At 44.8% G+C, this 24,451-nt stretch overlaps 1 protein-coding gene across 1 annotated transcript in view; it reads right to left on the bottom strand.

Moving 5' to 3' along the window:
* Window positions 1-24,451, bottom strand: part of LOC140207134 (uncharacterized) — a 174,884-nt gene that overhangs the window by 13,373 nt on the left and 137,060 nt on the right. The window contains exon 4 of the mRNA XM_072275467.1: window positions 8,220-8,427. Coding sequence (XP_072131568.1) covers window positions 8,220-8,427 — 208 coding nt within the window. The remainder of the gene's footprint in view (window positions 1-8,219; window positions 8,428-24,451) is intronic.

Raw genomic sequence — 24,451 nt, 5'->3', positions numbered from 1 at the left:
TTGGTTAATTTGTATGGTCCTAACTTAGATGATCCTTCTTTTTTTAAAAAGGTATTCGCTTTACTGCCTGACTTAAATGAATATATGCTCTTAATGGGTGGGGATTTTAATTGTTGTTTAAATCCTGTGATTGATAAGAGTTCAACCAATCAGCGACTTCCAAATTGATCCGTGTCATTTATTATTTCCTTTTTGATTGATTTTGGGTTGATTGATTTGTGGAGGTATCTTTATCCTAACAATAGAGAATATTCTTTCTTCTCACACATTTATAAAAAAATATTCGAGGATCAATTATATTATAATCGATCCCCGCTTCTTGCCTAGTGTTAAAACCTGCGAATATGACGCTATTGCTATATCTGATCATGCGCCTCTGAGAACGATAAGACCACAGTGAGCTCATCGTCTTATTCATTCTGGAGAAAATCATGCAGGAAATTCATGCAGCTGTATAAGATGATGAGAGGCATTGGTCGTGTGGATAGCCAGAGGCTTTTTCCCAGGGCTGAAACGGCTACCACGAGGGGGAATAGGTTTAAGCTGCTTGGAAGTAGGTATAGAGGAGATGTCAGAGCTAAGTTTATTAAACAAAGAGTAGTGCGTGTGTGAAATGCACTGCCAGCAACGGTGGTAGAGGCAGATACAATAGGGTCTTTTAAGAGATTCTTAGATAGGTACATGGAGCTTAGGAAAACAGAGGGCTGTGCGGTAGAGAAATTGCAGGCAGTTTCCAGAGTAAGTTACACGGTCGGCACAACACTGTGGGCCAAAGGGTCTGTAATGTGCTGTAGATTTCTATGAATCTATGAAATCCAAGGGAAATCTCCTATCCCATGGAGTGGTGACTAGCTGCAACCTGTCATCACAGGGAGAGTGAGAGAGGAGCGGCAGGGATAGATTTTGATATACTGATATGGAACAGAAACATGGGTAGGGACAAGATGGGCCGAGTAGCCTCTCTAGTGTACATCATGAGTGTGGTAGAGACAGTAAGTACCTGAGACACGGGAGTGAATACAGAACTGATTTATCTTTCATAGATCCAAAATATTAAACACCAGTCTAGTTTAAGGCAAACATCAGCCGAACGGACTCCTCCAATGCTCAGTGACCAGGGTTCAGTCCTGGGTGCGATGAGCAGCCGCAAGAACTGCAGAATCTGACAGTAACAATCCCTCATGAACCTGCAGCTGCCTTCAGTCACCGTGATGGTTAAACATTTGACACGCAGCGGATTTGAACTTCCTCCCTGATGTGAAGTTGCTGGTGTTGCAGCAGCTGGGATGATTGAGTAAAACTCTTTGCTCACTCCGGACAGAAATGTGGCCTCTATTTATTGTGAACTCACCGGAGCATCACAAGGTGGGTTAACTGAATGAGTCTCTTCGCACACACGGAGCAGGTGAACGGCCGCTTCCCAGTGCGAAGCTGTTGGTGTATCTGCGATGGCCGACTGAATCCCTTCCAAAATGAGAGCCAGTGAATGACATCACACTGCTATCAACGTCATGGCAATGTATCCAATCAGATCACGGACATGGGCACGTGATCGGGCTCTCCTGGTAGCGAGTGGGGTGCTGTCTTCTCCAGCATCTCCGGCTCCACATTCAAGGATGGGTGTCATAGTCATAGTCATACTTTATTGATCCCGGGGGAAATTGGGTTTTGTTACAGTTGCGCCATAAATAATAAATAGTAATAGAACCATAAATAGTTAAATACTAACATGTAAATTATGCCAGGAAATAAGTCCAGGACCGGTCTATTGGCTCAGGGTGTCTGACCCTCCAAGGGAGGAGTTGTAAAGTTTGATGGCCACAGGCAGGAATGACTTCCTATGACGCTCCGTGTTGCATCTTGGTGGAATGAGTCTCTGGCTGAATGTACTCCTGTGCCCACCCAGTACATTATGTAGTGGATGGGAGACATTGTTCAAGATGGCATGCAACCTGGACAGCATCCTCTTTTCAGACACCACCGTGAGAGAGTCCAGTTCCATCCCCACAACATCACTGGTCTTACGAATGAGTTTGTTGATTCTGAACTGACAGATACAGCTGAACGAATGTGCTGTTGTGTTTGTGATTCCCATGCACAAATCCTTTGCCTTTTCTGCACTGTTAAAAGTTTACAAAGCACGTAGGTGGGTGAAGGGCAACATTTCAACTCAGATAATTTTAGTCTCCATGGTTAATTCTGATAAAAAATACTGTCACAGCTCAAAACAAATTGGAGGAACAAGAAACACACACAAAAAATGCTAGTGGAATGCAGCAGGCCAGGCAGCATCTATAGGAAGAGGTACAGTCGATGTTTTGGGCTGAGATCCTTCGTCAGGACTAACTGAAAGAAGAGATAGTAAGAGATTTGAAAGTGGGAAGGGGGAGGGGGAGATCCGAAATAATAGAAGACAGGAGGTGAGGGATGGATCTAAGAGATGGAAAGTTGATTGGCAAAAGGGATACGAGGCTGGAGAAGGGAGAGGATCAGGGGACGGGTGGCCTGGAGAGAAAGAAGGTGGGAGGGGAGCCCGGAGGGTGGAGAGCAGGCAGGGAGTTATGGTGAGAAGGACAGAGGGAGAAAAAAGAGAGCGAGAAAAAAGGGAAAATAAAATATATATTAAATAAATAAATAAGGGATAGGGTCTAAAGTGGAGGAGGGTCATTAACGGAAGTTAGGGAAGTCAATATTCAGTGCATCAGGTTGGAGAGTACCCAGACGGTGAGTGAGGCTTCATCTTGACAGTAGAGGAGGCTGTGGATAGACATATCAGAGTGGGAATGGGACGCGGAATTAAAATATGTGGCCGCTGGAATAAAACGACCCTTCTTGGACCTGCAGGATGCCCCAGTCGATGCTGTGGGGACCGGCGCTCGGAGTCCAGTTCTTCCCGAACTGTGTCAACAATTTGGCTGAGGGACCAAATCAACATTCCCCAGTCTGTTACTGACAAAAAAAATGTACATTTATATCCTGAAAATGACACCGGCTGTATATTAGATCCCGAGAGTTTCGGGAGTTTGGAAAAAGTAAATGAGGGTGTCTGTGGGTTTTTGTTTCCACGCCCTGATATCGATGGAGTGAAGCGGGAGTTCAGAGCCGACACAGCGGGGTCCGATACCGGTCAGACGGGGTAAGTTACAGGCGACACTCCGATCAGGAACAACCAGCACCGGAGCATTTAGAGTAACGCCGCAGTAATTCGGAGCAAGTCAGGGAGAATATTAAATAAAACCAACACGGGAACTTTCTGATTCGATCCCCTGACAGAGTGTGAAGGAGACGCGGCGAAGAGTAGTTGCAGAATTTAAAATAAGCGAGCCGAGCCGGGCCCGTGTGGGCGGAAGCCGAGGAGGAGATCGATGCCTGCGAACGGGGGAAGTAAATCTGCAACGAGCTTTGAAAACTGTCCGTGGACAAAGTCGGAGACAGCGGGGCTGAGCGGTACCGGACAGTGTGAACAGATGTGACCGGATCGCGGGAATCACTGTCGCTGAGAAAGTTGCCGAGGTTTTCTCGGCTTTGCATATCAGTCAGAAACCTGATGGACAGAGATTTACACTGATTTTCCAAAGCGTTCCCGGCCTCCTTCCCGAACCCTGCCCTCCGTGCAGCGCCCCGGACCGGAACGTTTCTCCCGGCATCGGCACCTTCGAGGCGCCGGCGATCCCCGCCTTCCGCGTTTTAAACCTCCGGGAATTGAGCGGCTCTCCATTTCCAGCATGTCCCTGCCCCGAGACCCACGGAGCGGACAGACTGTAACTCACTCGCTCTCTCTGTTGTTTCCCAGTGAATTTAGTGGCGACGGTGATCCTGTCCCGGGGAAAGTGCGGCCTCTCCACCCGCACCACTCGCTACCTGGTGGCCACGGCAGCGGCGGATCTACTGACCATCGTGTTTGCGGTGATATTGTGGCAGGTCGGTTATTATTACTTCCCCGGGACTTTCCTGGACATCACCCCCGTGTGCAGTGTGATCTCTGTCCTGGGAGAGGCAGTCACAGACTGTTCTGTCTGGTTCACCGTCACTGTTACGTTTGATCGGTTTGTCGACATTTGTTGCCAGAAGTGGAAAATAAAATATTGCGCCGGGAAAACTGCGGCTGTGGTTCTGACAACAACCGGCGTTCTGCTCTGTCGTAATAATGTGCCCGAATTCTTCATATATCGTCCTGTGAATGTGGTTGACAATATACCCCGGGACTGTATTGAAATACCGGGCTACTATACGGATCCCGGGTGGGTGGGATATGACCGGCTTTCTACCGTCCTAACGCCATCACTCCCGTTCGTGTTAATACTGTTCAACGCCCTGACAGTCAGACACATTTTAGTGACCAGTCGCGTCCGTGAGGGGCTGAGGGGTCAGAGCAAGGCGGAGAACCGCAGTGACCCGGAGATGGAGAGCAGGAGGAGGTCTGTGATCTTACTTCTCACCACCTCCGGAAGCTTCTGCCTCCTGTGGTCGGTGAGTGTTGCCGAATTCCTTTACAACGCCATTGCCGGATTGGATCAAAATAATTACAACGATTCTGAATACATTTTTCAACACACCGGAGACATGCTGATGATATTAAGTTGCTGCACAAACACGTTTATTTATCGGGTAACTCAGTGCAAGTTCAGAGAAAAAATCATCAGCGCCGCGAAATATCCGCTCACGTCAATTATTCAAAGAATTAACAGACAACATATCCAAGCTCTTCTCGGAGGCGGTCGCAATGTTTTCGATCTTGACTCTACAGAACCAATGATCATCGAAGAACGTGGCAGCGGGGAGAGTAAATCTGGTTTCGAGCCCGAAGGAACACAGCACAGGAACAGAGTCTCCGACACCCGCACCCCGCCACCTCCTCTCCTACCGATTATTAAACTCATCCTCCCTTTTATTTTCAGTTTTACACCATATCCCCGCCCTCGTCACCGCCAGACCCTTTTCGGTCTGAGAAAGCGAGACAGGTTCTGGGGACATTCAAGAACAAACCGGCAAAAATGCAACTCATTAGTTACTTTAGTCTTTTGCATAAGAACTAAATGAAAAAAAAGTCAACACGAATTTACAGTCTAGTCGTGTTGGGTGTCGTAGCTTTCTGGAGGTTTACATAAATATTGTCCTGCCGGTCGAATTGTCTAGTGATTTTGGGATGATACCAGTCGTATATATTACAACTGGGACAATGTATACTCTGTTCATGCACCGATAGTCGTTCATTTTCCTCTTTCAAGTCAGCATATTTCCGGTGTATTTCACTTATTAATTTCAGTGTGCTCTGTGTATTTGGAATGGTCATTCCTATTAAATAAATTGTTTATCCTGTAATATTATATCGGACGGGTATCATGTGTTATCCGATCTCTAATAATGGATCGGTCATAATAAAACTCTAGGGCCCTGACTCTTAAACTGGATCAGGATTGAGTTTATAATTCATGATTTTGTATCTTAAAGCAAGATTTTGATGAAAGATGTTTGTCACTTGATTGTAAGTAATCAGATTGAATTAAACTGTTGCAGGATCCTGTGATGTGTGGGATAGTTTCTGGTTTCACATGGCATATTCTGCTTTTATCGTCTTGAACATTTCAGTCTTTTATTGTGCATTTTTTTGATGTTTTTGTCTTAACCACCTGGACCTGTATTACCACAAGGAAACATTCAGTTTCTGGGAAGACGTTTCCAATTTTGAGCCTGTCGTCGGATGCGTTCTCGGTCTACGCAGATGGTGGGGATCTCATCCATGGACAGTGATGCTTATCCATTGGCTAACTCTTTCTTCTGTAGCAGTGCTTCCCGACCCTTTCAGACCAACGCCCCCATACTTGCGGACGCCTTTCTGAAACACCTTCATACTTGCCATGCTCGCCTCTCTTAGGCCCGATATACTTTCCATCGCCCCCATAGTGTAAACACGTGGCTACCATATGCTAATGTGAGTAAAGTTATTCTGCTTTAACTTTTTATTTATCTTTAAACCTAGCTTTCACAGTAACTGTGCCCCGTAGGGTAGTGCGGGATGTTGACGATAAATGACACAATAGACTTGCAATTTCATTTTCATAAATTCCACTAAACCAGCATGGCGACCTGTCATATATGGTGGCCCATCCGTTGCACAAGAAATCATGTTCCTAATCAGAATAGTTTTGTTATCAATTTCACTTTGAGCTCATCGTGGACTGATTCTCCGTTGATATCTGTTTTCAACTTTTTCCAGTTGAGAATCTCCTGATCAATATTTCCATTTTTGATGAATCGTGCAGATGCCATTATCAATGCCTCGTTGTCTCGCTCAGTTGACTCATACAGTTGGCTCCCAAATTCTGCTTTATTTTGTAGCTCTGTGCATAGTGATACTCAATGTCCTTACTCATTTCATCAAGATGACGAGCTACAGAGTTCTTAGTCAGAGGAATCGATTATAAAATACCGGTATCCATTTTGAGAACAGTGGTGAGTACCTGATATGGCAGGTGTTATTAATCTTTCACTAATTGGATGAGATTTTGCACACTGTTGCTATCATTTTGGAAATGTTATAAGAAGCAATGAGACCACGATCAAAGTCATTTGTAGCTTTCCTTGCAAATGACTCGAGTGTACGACGCTTTTCAAATCTTCTTTCATCTCCCGGAACTGAGTAAAACCATCAGTAGCATTTTCAGTGTGTCATTTATGGAAATGTTCCTGCAATCTTGATGGTTTCATTGTTTCATTAGACAGTACGGTACAGTATTACGAATGAGACACATGGGGTGTCGCTGATCTGACGGAAAGGGAATAAATCAATACTCCAGGGTGTTGGCGGATACGATAGGCTCTTTTAAGAGACTCCTGCATGGGTACATGGAGCTTAGGAAAATGGAGGGCTATGAGTAACCCAAGGTAATTTCGAAGGCAAGTTCAGGTTCGGTACAGCTTTGTGAGCCGAAGGGCCTGTATTGTGCTGTAGGTTTTCTATGTTTCTATGTATGTAACATTCTAAAGACGCACTCTTTGTAGTTTCTGTTTCGTAGCAGGATTAGAATTCAAGGCTTCGCTGCCTTCAGACATGGAGATCGTGCGGTACATACTTATTCATCATTAACAGAGCTAAATTTTTAAATTGCAGTTCCCGTGCTGTGAGTCCGAGGAACTATTGATCACACTGATTGCTAATTTATGCATCCGCAATAATATCTGTTAGGTTGATAAGAGCAGATGATATTGCTGAGTTTTAGACGGCTGTGACGACATGTGCTCACCGCCTGCAGAGCTCTGTTTTTTCCTGTGTTTCGAGTGCCTCATAATTTTTCGGAAGTGCCTGCTCTACTAACAGTCGGTAAGGTCTGCTGATCAAGTTATGTTGTCGATTTAGAAGCAGGGAAAATGACCCATAATGTGGAAATGAGCCGTCAATAAGGAGGTTAACGACCAGTGTCATTTTTCCTCAGCCCAGAGATTAAAGAATATCTCAGACAGAACTGCAGTCAGCTCGACTTCTTCATTCTGCAGAAAATTCAAGGGAAACCACTTCACCCACAGAGTGGTGACTGTTTCAAAACCATCACCACAGGGAGAGTGAGAGATGAACAACAAGGGAGGATTGAAAAGGACTGTCATGGAACAGAATCACTGGCAGGGTCCAGCTGGCCTGAGTTGACTCTCTACTGCACACTGGGTGTATTATAAATTCGCAAAGTTCTGGAGACAGAGTTTAAAATAGAACTGATTTATTTGTCACAAATCCAGAATGTTAAACTCCAGTCCCATTAAAGGTGAATATGCAGCAGAAGAAACTCCTCCCATGCCCAGTGACCAGGGTGCAGAACTGGGTGTGGTGAGCAGCAGCAATAATTGCAGAGTTCAGCACTGACAGTCACTCTCAAAATTGCATTCAGCAACGGTGATGGACAAATATCCAGCATGCAGCTTATTGAAACTTTCTCCCCAATGTGAACCTGGTAGTGTGTCACAAGGTTAGATGACTGAGTGAATCCCTTCCCACATTCACAGCAGGTGAACCACCTCTCCCCAGTGTGAACTCAATGATGCACATTTGGTTGATTTGGCTGAGAGAATCTCTTCCCAAAGTCTGAGCACATGAATGGCCTCTCTCCAGTGTGAAATCGCTGCCATGACAGCAGATCAGATGAGTGAGTGAATCCCTTTCCACAGTCTGAGCAGGTGTATGGCCTCTCTCCCGTGTGAACTCGCTGGTGTTTCAGTAGGCTATCTGCCCGAGTGAATCCCTTCCCACATTCTGAGCAGGTGAATGGCTTCTTCCCAGTGTGAATTCGCTGGTGCATCTGTAGGTTGGATGATTGAGTGAATGTCTTCCCACAGACTGAGCAGGTGAACGGCCTCTCTCCCGTGTGAACTCGCTGGTGTTTCAGTAGGTTAGCTGCCTGAGTGAATCCCTTCCCACAGTCTGTGCAGGTGAATGGCCTCTCTCCAGTGTGAACATGCTGGGGAGCTATTAGGTCAGATGACTAAGTGAATTCTTCCCCACAAATTCAGCAGATGACCAGCCTCTGCCTAGTGTGAATTGACTGGTGTGTCCACTGGTGGGAAGACTGACTGAATCCCTCCTCACACACACAGAACAGATGAATGGCCTGTCCCAGTGGGAACTTGCTGATGTACCTTCAGTTGAGATGACCGAGTGAATCTACCCCTACTGTCTGAGCAGATGAATGGGTTCTCCCCTGTGTAAAATGACAGATTTGCCAGTCAGTTGAGTGAATGCCTCCCTACAGTCTGAGCAGGAAGGATGATTGAGTGAATCCCTTGTTCCACTTCTTAAATATCTGAACCGCAAAACTGACATATTAACCATATAACCATATAATAATTACAGCACCGAAACAGGCCATCTCGGCCCTTCTAGTCCATGCCGAACTCTTACTCTCACCTAGTCCCACCGACCTGCATCCAACCTATAACCCTCCATTCCTTTCCCCTGTCCATATATCTATCCAATTTAACTTTAAATGACAACATCAAACCTGCCTCAACCACTTCTGCTGGAAGCTCGTTCCACGCAGCTACCACTCTCTGAGTAAAGAAGTTCCCCCTCATCTCACCTCTAAACTTTTGCCCTTTAACTCTCAACTCATGTCCTCTTGTGTGAATCTCCCCCATTCTCAATGGAAAAAGCCTATCCACGTCAACTCTATCTATCCCCCTCATAATTTTAAATACCTCTATCAAGTCCCCCCTCCACCTTCTATGCTCCAAAGAATAAAGACCTAACTTGTTCAACCTTTTTCTGTAACTTAGGAGATGAAACCCAGGCAACATTTTAGTAAACCTTCTCTGCACTCTCTCAATTTTGCTGACATCTTTCCTGTAACTCGGTGACCAGAACTGTAACAATACTCCAAATTTGGCCATACCAATGCCTTATACAATTTCAACATTACACCCCAACTTCTATACTCAATGCTCTGATTAATAAAGGACAGCATACCAAAAGCTTTCTTCATCACCCTATCGACATGAGATTCCACCTTCAGGGAACTATGCACCATTATTCTTAGATCCCTCTGTTCTACAGCATTCTTCAATGCCCTACCATTCACCATGTATGTCCTATTTTGATTAGTCCTACCAAAATGTAGCACCTCACATTTTTCAGCATTAAACTCCATTTGCCATCTTTCAGCCCAATCTTCTAACTGGCCTAAATCTCTCTGCAAGCTTTGAAAACCTATTTCATTATCCATGTTGTGTTCGAGATTCCTGTAGATAAATTCCTTGTCATTTTTAACCTGTAAAAATATTTACAAAATCCATCAATGGGTGAAGGACAACATTTCAGCTGACATCACTTGAGTTGCCAAGGGGTGATCTGACATCACAGTGTTACAGTGAGGTTCAACCCAAGTTGGAGAGAGAAATCTTCTCACTGGGCACAGTGTTGGTATCTGGATTGATGATCAAATTGTCTGATGCTTTTCCTGTCTCTATAAGAATGGGGCATTTCTGCCATCTCCAATCTGTGACCTGGCTCAGTCTGACTCTCTCCATTGGTATTATTCTCTGTTCCCACTGAGCTGCATGGGCTTCTGGCTCCACAGTAACTGAAACATTCTCACACAAGTAGCCAGCAGTGCATTCTACACACCCACCATTCTCTGTGTACAAACCTTACCTCTGACATCCCCTCGGTATCTATTTCCAAGCAGCTTAAAACTCTGCCCCCTCATGATAGCCATTTCAGCCCTGGGAAAAAAAACCCTCTGGCTATCCACATGATCAATGCCCCTCATCATCTTATACACCTAAAAAAGACTCTAAACATATACAAGGAAATTATACATTGCTTTGAGGATTTCTTAGAAGTATACACAATTATGAGGGTACAGATAGGGTAAATGCGAGCAGCTTTTTCCACAGACGTTGAGTGAGATGACAACAAGAAGTCATGGATAAATGTGGAAGGTGAAAATTTAATGGGAATATTTGAAAAAGCTCTTTACTGAAATAGTCGCGAGAGTGTGGATCGAGATGCCAGCACATGTGGTGAATATGAGCTCAGTTTCACCATTTAAAAGATGTTTGGATGGGAGCCTGGATGGTAGGGGTATGGAGGGAGACGGTCCTGGTGCAGGCAGTTGCAGTAGACAGCTTGAATGTTTTTCTGGCATGGACTAGATGGGCCAAATAGCCTGCTTCTGTACTGAATATCTCCATGTTTCTATGACGGAGAAGCTGGCCAGACTTGTTTGGAAGGGAAAAGGTAGGAGTGACAACAGAGCAGCAATGGCTGGAGTTTCTGGAAGCAGTTTGGAAGCTGAGTGATTGATACATCCCAAAGAAGCGGAAGCATTGGAAAGACAGGAGGACACAACCGTGGCTGAAATGAGAAGCCAAAGCCAACGTAAAAGCCAGAGAGAGGGCAAACAAAAGAGCAAAATCTATTGGAAAGCTTTTAGAAACCAACAGAAGATGATTAAAAAAAAGTCAGATGATCTCAGAACGTGGAATCATGATATTGTAGCATTAATGAGTCTTGGTCGCATCCAACAGACTGAGGCATTTAGATGAACAAAATATCCGGAGTCTCAATATCTCTTGAAAACCAAGATACCCTGCACCAGTTACCTTTCAACTTTTATTTTGGCAGGAACATACAAACTAGACACCCTCAAAATTTCACTTCTTAAGGCCTCCCACTTACCAAGTACTCCTTTGTCAGAAAACAGCCTGTCCCAAACCACAAATGTCAGATCCTTTCTGATACCAACAAATTTAACCTTTCTCCAATTTAGAATCTCAGCCCATGGTCCAGACCTCTCTTTTTCCATATTTACTTTGAATCTCATGGCATTATAGAACATAGAACATAGAACAGTACAGCACAGTACAGGCCCTTCGGCCCACAATGTTGTGACGACTCTTTAACCCTGCCTCCCATATAACCCCCACCCCGACCTTAAATTTCTCCATATACCTGTCTCGTAGTCTCTTAAATTTCACTAGTGTATCTGCCTCCACCAATTACCCAGGCAGTGCATTCCATGCACCAACCACTCTCTGAGTAAAAAACCTTCCTCTAATATCCCCCTTGACCTTCCCACCCCTTACCTTAAAGTCCTGTCCTCTTGTATTGAGCAGTGGTGCCTTGGGGAAGAGGCGCTGGCTATCCAGTCTATCTATTCCTCTTAATATCTTGTGTCCCTCTATCATGTCTCCTTTCATTCTCCTTCTCTCCAGAGAGTAAAGCCCTAGCTCCCTTAATCTCTGATCATAATGCATACTCTCTAAACCAGGCAGCATCCCCGTAAATCTCCTCTGTACCCTTTCCAATGCTTCCACATCCTTCCCATAGTGAGGCGACCAGAACTGGACATAGTACTCCAAGTGTGTCCGAACCAGAGTTTTATAGAGCTACATCATTACCTCGCGACTCTTAAACTCTATCCCTCGACTTATGAAACCTAAGACTCCATAAGCTTTCTTAACTGCCCTATCTATCTGAGAGGCAACTTTCAGGGATCTGTGTAATTTCTGTCACCAGCCCTGGATCATTTCCTAGAAGATTATTGGACACTTCTATGTCAGGAATTCTACTTACTGATTAAGGGCACATTTGACAAACTCTACCCCATCTAGTCCTTTCACAGTGTGGGAGTCCCAGTCAATAACTGGAAATTTAAAATCACTTACTGAATCAGCCTTTGTTGGCACAGTCTGTGATCTCCCTACAAATTTGTTCCTCTAAATCCCTCAGACTGTTGGGGGCAACCAAGTCCCAATGATGGCGACAACATCATAATTCCCTGTCTGCGCTCATCTGGCTTTCCTACCATGTTTCTTGCATTGTGATATACACAGCTCAGCACATTCATCGCACCATGCTCAAACATTTGATTGCTGACTCTATCTGAGGTCTGAACAACATCCGACTGGTGTCAAGAAAACAAACTCTCCCTCATTGTCACACAAAGAAAGGAGCTGATTGTGGACGACAGGAGGAATGGAGACAGGCTAACCCCTATTGACATCAGTGGATCTGGGGTTCAGAGGGTGAACAGATTTAAGTTCCTCGGCATAAACATCACTGAGGAACTCACATGGTCTGTACGTACCGGCTGTGTTGTGAAAAGAGCACAGCAGCTCCTCTTTCACCTCAGACGGCTGAAGAAGTTTGGGATGGGGCCCCAAATCCAAAGAACTTTCTAGAGGGACACAATTGAGAGCATCCTGACTGGCTGCATCACTGCCTGGTATGGGAGCTGTACTTCCCATAATCGCAGGAACCTGCAGAGAGTGGTGCAGACAGCCCAGCATATCTGCAGATGTGAACTTGCCACAATTCAGGACATTTACAGAGACAAGTGTATAAAAAAGGCCCAAAGGATATTGGGGACCCAATTCACCACAACCACAAACTGTTCCTGCTGCTACCATCCAGGAAACGGTACCACAGCAAAAGGACCAACAGGCTCCGGGACATCATCTTCTACCAGGCCATCAGACTGATTAATTCATGCTGATACAATTGCACTTCTGTGTTATATTGACTGTTCTATGTACAAACTATTTATAATAAATTACACATTGCACATTTAGACAGAGATGTAACGTAAAGATTTCTACTCCTCATGTATATGAAAGATGTATGTAATAAAGTCAATTCAATTCATATCACCCTCTCCACTATCTGTTCTATCATTCTGGCTCCCATTCCCCCTGCAACTTATTTTAACCACATCACCCCCTCCCCCCACACTGGCACTAACAAGCCTTACCACGAGGATATTAGTCCCCTTTTGTTCTATTCCCCTAAATATCGAATCCCCTTTCACCCCTTTGACTTTCCTTTGCCAGGTAATCCCCCAACAGTTTCTAAAGTGGTCCACCTGTTGTTGTGTGGGATTGCCACAAGAGTACTCTGCGATGAATATTTAACCTCATTCCCCTTGCTGACTCTCACCCAGTTTCCTGTGTCCTGCACCTTGGGTGTAACTCACCTCTCTTCATGTCATATCTATCACCTCCTCCATCTTCTGGATGATCCGGAATTCGTCCATTTCAAGTTCCAACTCCTTAAAGTGCAGGGTTACAAGCTGCAGCTGGATGCATATCTTGTAAGTGAGGGCATGAGGGACACTGAAGGTCTCCCCACCTTCCCACCAATGTTAGATTAGATTAGATTATGGGGACACGCAGTCCTCTTTTATTGTCATTTAGTAATGCATGCATTAAGAAATGATAAAATGCTCCTCCAGTGTGATATCACAGAAACACAAGACAGACCAAGACTGAAAAACTGACAAAAACCACATAATTATAACATATAGTTACAACAGTGCAAAGCAAACTGTAATTTGATAAAGAACATACCATGGGCACGGTAAAAAAAGAAGTCTCAAAGTCTCTCGAAAGTCCCATCATCTCACGCAGATGGTCGAAGGAAGAAAACTATCCCTGCCATGAGCTTCCAGTGATGCAGCATCCTGGAAGCACCCGACCACAGTCCGACTCTGAGTCCATCCAAAAACTTCGATCCTCCGACCAACCCTCCGACACTGAGCACCAAGCAACATCTCTGCCGAACGCTTCGACCCCAGCCCCGGCAGCCAGAAACAGGCAAAGCCGAGGATTTGGGGCCTTCCCCTCTGGAGATTCTCAATCGCACAGTAGCAGCGGCAGTGAACCAGGCATTTCAGAAGTTTCTCCAGATGTTCCACTGTGCTTCTCACGCCTATCTCCATCAAATCAGAATGGCACATGGCATCCTACTTACAAACACCGATATCATTCACTGGAGAGGCCATGCGCGCTGCATCGTGCCTTCTTTTCCTCCCTCCCTTGGGGTTTTGTCCCCTCTTATTAGAAATATCCAGTGTACACATAAACCTTGTACTGTACATATTTTTAACCCAGTGATAACATGTGCACAGTGAATTTTATATAGAGAGGTAGTCATTTTAACAGCTAACAAATTATTGTTGATAAGAACTTTGATCTCCTCTGGGTTCGATCGAGTTCATCTGCACTCTCACACAACCTATGTTGCAGGCCTGTAACGGGTAATTGAAGGATTTTCTCAACAGAGCTTTTGCACATTGTCCATGTGTGGATTGCTTGCTAAATTACACTCTAAAAAGTCAGATTTCCAAATATCACTCCACTTCTTCCCACTTGTAAATTCTACAGCAACTTTTGCATCGTCACAATACACACAGATAGCACCAATTTCTGTATTGTACATAAATATTTCCCCTGAACCCTCCTGAGGAATTGAGAATATACTAACAGAATCATTTTGAACCTATGTAATCTGGCTAAAAGAATAATTGGGACTGAATAGGAATTTTTAAACTGAAGTAAACTCTGTCTTCAGCGGTTCGTTAAGACAGGCTCATTACCAGTTCTCTGCAGCTTGCAGAGAGACACACTGAGAGCTGATAACATTATACATTGTACTCTCATTAGCTGATAACATTACACATTGTACCCTCGTTTGAGTAAACGGAGGAGGACTCACTGATAAGAACAGGAATGAACATCTGTCTATAAGTAAATCAGGGCCTTGCAAAGGGAATGATTGATAAAGTACATCCATCTGTAATTAAAACCTTGATTTAGCCAACTCTCTTATCTAATTAATTAGGTTTTGCACCAACAGACTTGGTGGGTGTAACAGTTTAAATAACATCTTTCAATAGTCATGTATGGGGCTTACTATGTAGAAATATACGGCTGTAACCTGACTAAGTCATTCCACTTGTCAGATGGTGGCAGTGCTTACATGCCTTCCCTTTGACAACTGGGTCTCAAACTCCTGCAGGAGAATGCACAATAAACTGTGTGACGATAAGAAGCTGGTCTCCCGAGTTTTAATCAGATTCAACTTTAACGTAGAACATAGAACATAGAATAGTACAGCACAGTACAGGCCCTTCAGCCCACAATGTTGTGCTGACCCTCAAATCCTGCCTCCCATATAAGCCCCCACCTTAAATTCCTCCATATACCCGTCTAGTAGACTCTTAAACTTCACTAGTGTATCTGCCTCCACCACTGACTCAGGCAGTGCATTCCACGCACCAACCACTCTCTGAGTAAAAAACCTTCCTCTAATATCCCCCTTGAACTTCCCACCCCTTACCTTAAAGCCATGTCCTCTTGTATTGAGCAGTGGTGCCCTGGGGAAGAGGCTCTATCTATTCCTCTTATTATCTTGACAACCTTATCTTGTCTCCTCTCATCCTCCTTCTCTCCAAAGAGTAAAGTCCTAGCTCCCTTAATCTCTGATCATAATGCATACTATCTGAACCAGGCAGCATCCTGGTAAATCTCCTCTGTACCCTTTCCAATGCTTTCACATCCTTCCTATAGTGAGGTGACCAGAACTGGACACAGTACTCCAAGTGTGGCCTAACCAGGGTTTTATAGAGCTGCATCATTACATTGCAAACCTTAAACTCTATCCCTTGACTTATGAAAGCTAACACCCCATGAGCTTTCTTAACTACCCTATCCACCTGTGATGCAACTTTCAGGGATCTGTGGACATGTACCCCCAGATCCCTCCACTCCTCCACACTACCAAGTATCCTGCCATTTACTTTGTACTCTGCCTTGGAATTTTCCATCCAAAGTGTACCACCTCACACTTCTCTGGTTTGAACTCCATCTGGCACTTCTCAGCCCACTTTTGCATCCTGTTAATGTCTCTCTGCAATCTTCGACAATCCTCTACACTACCTACAACACCACCAACCTTTGTGTCATCTGCAAACTTGCCAACCCACCCTTCTACCCCTACATCCAGGTCGTTAATAAAAATCACGAAAAGTACAGGTCCCAGAATAGTTCCTTATGGGACACCACTAGTCACAATCTTCCAATCTGAATGTACTCCCTCCACCACGACCCCCTGCTTTCTGCAGGCAAGCCAATTCTGAATCCACCTGGCCAAACTTCCCTGGATCCCATGCCTTCTGACTTTCTGAATAAGCCTACCGTGTGGAACCTTGTCAAATGCCTTACTAAAATCCATATAGATCACATCCACTGCACTACCCTCATCTATATGCCTGGTCACCTCCTCAAAGAACTCTATCAGGCTTGTTAGACACGATCTGCCCTTCACAAATCCATGCATACTGTCCCTGATCAGACCATGATTCTCTAAATGCCCAGAGATTCTAACTCTGAGAATCTTTTCCAACAGCTTCCCACCACAGACGTAAGGCTCACTGATCTATAATTACCCAGACTATCCCTACTACCTTTTCTGAACAAGGGGACAACATTCGCCTCCCTCCAATCCTCCGGTACTATTCCCATGGACAACGAGGACATAAAGATCCTAGTCAGAGACTCAGCAATCTTTTCCCTCGCCTCGTGGAGCAGCCTGGGGAATATTCCATCAGGCTCCGGGGACTTATCCGTCCTAATGTATTTTAACAACTTGAACACTTCCTCTCCCTTAATACCAACATGCTCCAGAACATCAACCTTACTGATATTGTCCTCACCATCATCAAGTTCCCTCTCATTGGTGAATACCGAAGAGAAGTATACAATGAGGACCTCGCTCACTTCCACAGCATCCAGGCACATCTTCCCACCTTTATCTCCAATCGGTCCTACCTTCACTCCTGTCATCCTTTTTCTCTTCACATAATTGAAAAATGCCTTGGGGTTTTCCTTTACCCGACTCGCCAAAATTTGGAGTCACGAACAGGATCCCAATGTAGGTAGTGCCAAGCAGACTGTGGTGGGATATTACCTCATGAGAACAAGCAGCAAATTTGATATGGAAAAAGAACTGTAGAAAGAAGTGGAAATTGTTGAAAAGGGAATGGAAGGAAAAGTCAGATGTGAAGTGGACCAGTATATTATTATGTGACGAGAATACACATAGATTAAGATGTTAGCTGTCCTGTGCTGGCACCGGTGGGATCAGCAGTTGGTCTGCCACCTGTCTTCAGGAGAGAGAGAGATAAGGAAAACAAGCAGCACTTGGAGATGTTAATGAGGGGGAAGGAGAGCTGTCAAGATCGGCTCCCCCTTTGAAGCCTGAACTGTTTGAAGTGATGGACAGGCAATACCCCAGCAGGGGGATAAAAAGGGACAGGCTTGCTAAGGCAGGACACACACGACACTCGAGGTAACGAGACCCTGGAAGCGGTGCGTCTCTCACAAGTCGGTGGGAAGTACCGGGCCATAAACGCACAGGGTGGAAAGGGACGATCGGCGGGAACCTGGTGTGTGTCCACCCTTGCCTGGGTGCCAGGTTCACCGCAGAGAAACGATCATATCTGGAAACGAAGGGGTCACGGTTGGTGACCTCAGATGACATCACAAAGGACTCGCCCGACAGCTGACTGCAAAGGTCTGTGTGGAAGCCTTGAATATTCATTCGTTTTGTTCTCTCTCTCCTTCCCCCCACTGGCAGCGATTACCGCGAACTGAACTGAACTAAATTGAACTGAACTTTGCGTCACTTTGAAACTGGTCATTTACCCCTAGACAATGATAGAGCTTGATTGATCCTGTTATCTTAATTCTGTGCACATGTGTGTTTATCATTGCTGAACTGTTGCATTTATTATCCTTTTGATTAGAGTACTGTGTTGCTTGTTTCTTTAATAAAACTTTCTTAGTTCTAGTAATCCAGACTCCAACTGAGTGATCCATTTCTGCTGGTTTGGCAACCCAGTTACGGCAACCCAATTAGCAAGTTGGAGGAATAATGCATGTGAGAAAAGGATAGAGGTATGTACTGCAGAAGGAACGCCAAAGGTTGGGAGATGCTGAAAGTGGAGTGTGAATGGGTGGATGGGCACCGTAAACGAGAGCAGGAAAAACAACTTAAGCAAACCAAGGCCGAGATAGGAGAGAAAGGCAGGAACATCAGTCTAAAGTTTGAACTGATAGGGAAACAAGTGATCCCGAACCCATGTCTGCAAACTGACCCTGTTTGAGGACAGTGACTGTGATCAGGAGTGGGCCGGGTAAAACAGCAGCGACAGGGAAGGGGAGGCTCTCTATGCCCTGAGATCCAGAAAGGGAATACCGAAGATTATTCCGAGACAGGGAGGGAAAAATCCAATAAAACCCCAGAGTTAATGGCTCCACAAAGACAAATACCCACCCGAACGCTATCCAATCCATGAGAAGGAGGAGGGACAGCCCTCAGTGATTCCTGTGTATGCACCCTGGAAGCCTCAAGAAATGATAATGATCTTGAATCAGACCCCAGATAGAAAAGAAAAACCAGCACAGTTTGCTCTGTATGTCCGCAGTACTACACAAATGTTTAATGCGACCCCGCAGGATTTATTCGGTCTCTGCTGCATGATTCTGTCAGCTGATGATGGGCGGAAATGGAAGGCAGAATTGAAAAAACAAATCAATGCCAATACCAATGACACTCTGAAGAGTAAACTGGCCAAACTAGCAGCAGAGACTGGACTCACTTGGTTGAAGGTCCTACCGTTACCCCTGAGGGTTACCCCACAGGGGAAAACAGGGTTGTCACCAGCTGAAATCATTTATGGATGGCCCATGAGGACACCCTGGGGACCAAGACCTTGTGTACCATTGCTCCCAGAAAGTCTACACGGGCTTACAAGGAAGAGAACTACCCCACAGAGAGGAGTGACTATAGAACATAGAACATAGAATAGTACAGCCCAGTACAGGCCCTTCGACCCACAATGTTGTGCCGACCCTTAAACTCTGTCTCTCATGTACCTGTCTAGTAGTCTCTTAAATTTCACTAGTGTATCTGCCTCCACCACTGACTCAGGTAGTGCATTCCACGCACCAACTACTCTCTGAGTAAAAAACTTTCCTCTAATATTCCCCTTGAACTTCCCACCCCTTACCTTAAAGCCATGTCCTCTTGTACTGCACACTGGTGCCCTGGGGAAGAGGCGCTGGCTATCCACTCTATCTGTTCCTCTTAATATCTTGTATACCTCTATCATGTCTCCTCTCATCCTCCTTCTCTCCAAAGAGTAAAGCCCTAGCTCCCTTAATCTCTGATCATAATGCATACTCTCTAAACCAGGCAGCATCCTGGTAAATCTCCTCTGTACCCCTTCCAATGTTTCCACATCCTTCCTATAGTGAGGTGACCAGAACTGGACACAGTACTCCAAGTGTTGCCTCACCAGAACTATCCCACCATAGAACCTGGGAATTTTGTCCTGATAAAGAACTGGGATTGAGGAAAACTTGGACCTCAATGGAGAGGACCACATCAGGAGTTACTGACCACTCCCACGGCTGTGAAACTGAAGGGGCAATCTCGGTGGATACATCAAACAGAAAATAAACGTGTTACTGTTCAAGTTTATGTCTTTGAGAGGGCTCACCCCAGCATCTGGGGGCCCCCATGTTAACACTTTTCTGTCTCTCTGTCACACCTATGCCAAACAGGTAGAACTAGGGACCTGCTGGGTTTGTGCAGAAATTCCCCAGCATGGTAAAACTATCATTCCAATGTCAGTAATCCCGCTCAACCAGAGTGAGGAACTCTCAGCCTGGGCTTTCTCAAATAACACCCGGGGAAGTGAAGTGAGGAACTGTGGTTCAGTCAGAGATGACTGTGGCTGGCAGTGTTTTGAGGGATGGTATCTCAGGCCCCCACCAAACAGAACTTCCTATACCGGGAAACATGCATCCTGGCCATACTTGCAGATGCCCAGCAGCAGAGAAGAATAACTGAGACTGAGCGATTTTGGATGATCACTTTTCTCTCCTATGGAGTAGCCAGGAATTCATGAGAGATAATCAATTTGGCTACAGCACTTGAGGAGCTGGCCACAATACTGCAGGGGCCCTGACAGAAACACAGGCCCAAGTAACAGAAATATCCACTGAAATGATTGCAATCTGGCAAACAGCCCTACAGAATCGTATGGCTTTAGATTTTATTCTGGCTGAGAAAAGGGGGAACCTGTGCTATTATTGACACAGAATGCTGCACCTATATCCCTGATGACTCTACTAACATTACATCCCTCTCCGAGCACACTGTCAAGGAGACTGACAGTATCAAGAAAGTAGGGCAGGATTTACACGGGTTCACCAAAGGGTCGAAATGGTGGTCTTCGAAGGCCTGTTCGGTAATATGTGGGGCATGATATTGCATTATGGCCTAATAGTTGTACATTTCATTGTAATAATTACTGTTGTATGCTGTTTTTACTCACTGATATGTCAATGTTGTACTCAGCTGCTTTCTCTGTAAAAAAAATTACTGCTTTGTTGATCATGTAATGATGAAAAGGAGGGAATGATAAAGTATGTAAAAGGGTTAACACTTCGTTAAACAACAGCAGCCTGTTTTTCTGAAAGAAACTGCTGATGATCAACAGATGTGCTGAGCCATGCTGAGCCATATTTCTTCTTCAGGGTCGCTAGCTAGGGTTTCAGGATGCTTATCTCCTTGTGCACTCAGGTGTAGAGATAGGACAGCTTCAGTCTGTTCTGTGTGTGTAAGCCATGATGACTATTTTGTAATTTGTCTTTAGGGGCTGTCATGTAGTAAATTACTTTGGCTCCAGCCTATCTTGTGTGGGGGGTATCTGGACAGATATATCTGTGGTATAAGGGGAATTGTTAGTCATTTAGTGGATTGGGCAAGAACAGTCATAGACTGTTCCTGTTTGAATGACTAACTCAGGAAGCCCCGGGTGCGTGGAATAAAGAGTTTGTACTTATACGGTCTCTGAGTGACTTTATCCGGATTGGACTTCCACAGAATGGGAGTGGTTTTAAAGGGCTGTGCTGCTGGAAGCACATTACCAGACCTGGAGTGATTGCAACTGGGTCTGACAGAGGCATAACTGGTTCTTCCAGGCACATTCCTATCTTCCTTTGTACAGGTATGTAATGTCTAAAGGACCAGTGTTGAGTAAATGAGACTCACCAAACTTTCTCCTGACTGAATCACTGGATTCTCCGAGTCAGATGGGTTCTCTCCAGTTGATGCTCTCAATCCTCGGGCTGGTTCACTTGTTGCTGTTCCCTCGTCTTCAGTCGTGGTTTGCTTCCAGTTGGGGTTTTTCTTCCAATAAATCTTTCACCGCAGGTCTAACTTTAACATGAAAGATAATGAAGCACATTAACAATAGAAAGGAGAACCAAACATTTCTGTTTAAGGTTGCTAAGAACAAAACTCACTGAAATTTAAATGTTGAAGGCAAATATACTGATCTCAGTGAACAATTTTTTATTGTCCCTCACACGTCACAAAACATATAAACATAGAAAATAGGTGCAGGAGTAGGCCATTCGGCCCTTCGAGCCTGCACCGCCATTTATTATGATCATGGCTGATCATCCAACTCAGAACCCCGCCCCAGCCTTCCCTCCATACCCCCTGACCCCCGTAGCCACAAGGGCCATATCTAACTCCCTCTTAAATATAGCCAATGAACTGGCCTCAACTGTTTCCTGTGGCAGAGAATTCCACAGATTCACCACTCTCTGTGTGAAGAAGTTTTTCCTCATCTCGGTCCTAAAAGTCTTTTCCTTTATCCTCAAACTGTGACCCCTCGTTCTGGACTTCCCCAACATCGGGAACAATCTTCCTGCATCTAGCCTGTCCAATCCCTTTAGGATCTTATATGTTTCAATCAGATCCCCCCTCAATCTTCTAAATTCCAACGAGTACAAGCCCAGTTCATCCAGTCTTTCTTCATATGAAAGTCCTGCCATCCCAGGAATCAATCTGGTGAACCTTCTTTGTACTCCCTCTATGGCAAGGATGTCTTTCCTCAGATTAGGGGACCAAAACTGCACACAATACTCCAGGTGTGGTCTCACCAAGTCCTTGTACAACTGCAGTAGTACCTCCCTGCTCCTGTACTCGAATCCTCTCGCTATAAATGCCAGCATACCATTCGCCTTTTTCACCGCCTGCTGTACCTGCATGCCCACTTTCAATGACTGGTGTATAATGACACCCAGGTCTCGTTGCACCTCCCCTTTTCCTAATCGGCCACCATCCAGATAATAATCTGTTTTCCTATTTTTGCCACCAAAGTGGATAACTTCACATTTATCCACATTAAATTGCATCTGCCATGAATTTGCCCACTCACCCGACCTATCCAAGTCACCCTGCATCCTCTTAGCATCCTCCTCACAGCTAACACTGCCACCCAGCTTCGTGTCATCCGCAAACTTGGAGATGCTGCATTTAATTCCCTCATCCAAGTCATTAATATATATTGTAAACAACTGGGGTCCCAGCACTGAGCCTTGCGGTACCCCACTAGTCACCGCCTGCCATTCTGAAAAGGTCCCGTTTATTCCCACTCTTTGCTTCCTGTCTGCTAACCAACTCTCCACCCACACCAATACCTTACCCCCAATACCGTGTGCTTTAAGTTTGCACACTAATCTCCTGTGTGGGATCTTGTCAAAAGCCTTTTGAAAATCCAAATATACCACATCCACTGGTTCTCCCCTATCCACTCTACTAGTTACATCCTCAAAAAATTCTATGAGATTCGTCAGACATGATTTTCCTTTCACAAATCCATGCTGACTTTGTCCGATCATTTCACCGCTTTCCAAATGTGCTGTTATCTATAATATAATGACATGGGATAAGAAGGAGCCATCATTCAGACATTGTCAGACATAAGACACAGGAACAGAATTGGATGATTTGATCCATCTGGTCTGCCTCACCACTCAACCACGGCTGATTTTTATTCCAACACCATATTCCTGCCTTCCTCCTGTAACCCTAAAGCTACTTAGCAATCATGAATATATTACTCTCTGTCACAAATATACCCAAATGGCAGCCTCAGCCAACCTCTGCGGCAACAAATTCCACAGATCAGACATCTTTTAGCCAAAAAATTTTCTTATCTCAGTTTTAAAGGGAAGCATCTTTATTCTGAGACTGTGCTGTTAGATCACAGAGTCGCCGTCTAATGGAAACATCCTCTCCATGTCCACTGTATCCAGGCTTTTCAGCATTCGGAGGGTTTACTTAACCATACATCCCTCCACCACCCCCACCATCCCTCTGAACTCCATCAAGCACAGGTCCAAAAACATCAAATGCTCCTCATACATAAAGCCGATCATTCCTGAGATTATTCTTGTAAACCTTGTTAGCAACATTTCCAGGAATAACAAAATGATACCAGGATAATTTGCAGGGAAAATTTGTGCTTTCGTTACTGTTCGACTATCACAGAACGAGCCATTTCCATTTCCAGGTTAAATGAGGTCCATTTCAGGAAATATAAACCATTGCAGGGTGAATGTAATAAAAAAAGAAACTGAAATTACTAAAAACTCTCAGCAGGGAAGGAACAGCTGTGGGGAAAAGAATAAACTTCACTATTCAGGTTAATAAGTTTCGTCGGAATGACTTGTTACATATCCTGTAACGGGTTTAAGGAACCAGCAGGAATGGAACACACCTGGAGTCTGGTTCTGCTGTGAATAAGCTCTAATTTTTATTAGTAACGACGCAATACAGTGATATAAAACCGAGATAAAGCAAACAGGTTAGCACAGTTTCTGCACATATACAGGTGTGTAATTATAAAACCCAAACTTCTTCAAACTTAGGTGGTAAAAGGTATTGTCTTACGATGGAAGGTAAGACAATTCAGTTCAATGCTCAGGTTAATTAATGAGAGATATTTGTGACCCAAAAGGCGAATGTTGTAAGAAGGGAATTACGTCGATATTCCACAGATCCCACAATAACAATACAAGATAACAACAGCAGAGTAGGTTTTATCTCCGAAGTTGTTCCACTCCACACACGAAATATCACCGACAGTGATCTTCAACAAATATCCTTTCAGCACAAGTGGTACCACACCCGAATTCAGCTACGGGTCATCTCAAAGTGGTGGCCATAGGATACCCAAACAGAATCCACGTACGGATTATCACCAACAGTAGTTTAACACTAAGGGGACCCTCTTCAAGGGAAGCACCACCCAGGCAAGGG

The sequence above is a fragment of the Mobula birostris genome, chromosome 13 (genome assembly GCF_030028105.1).
Source record: "Mobula birostris isolate sMobBir1 chromosome 13, sMobBir1.hap1, whole genome shotgun sequence".
Classification (NCBI taxonomy): Eukaryota; Metazoa; Chordata; class Chondrichthyes; order Myliobatiformes; family Myliobatidae; genus Mobula; species Mobula birostris.
Note: the sequence above shows the minus strand (reverse complement) of the source record. Positions and strands in the feature narration are given on the sequence as shown.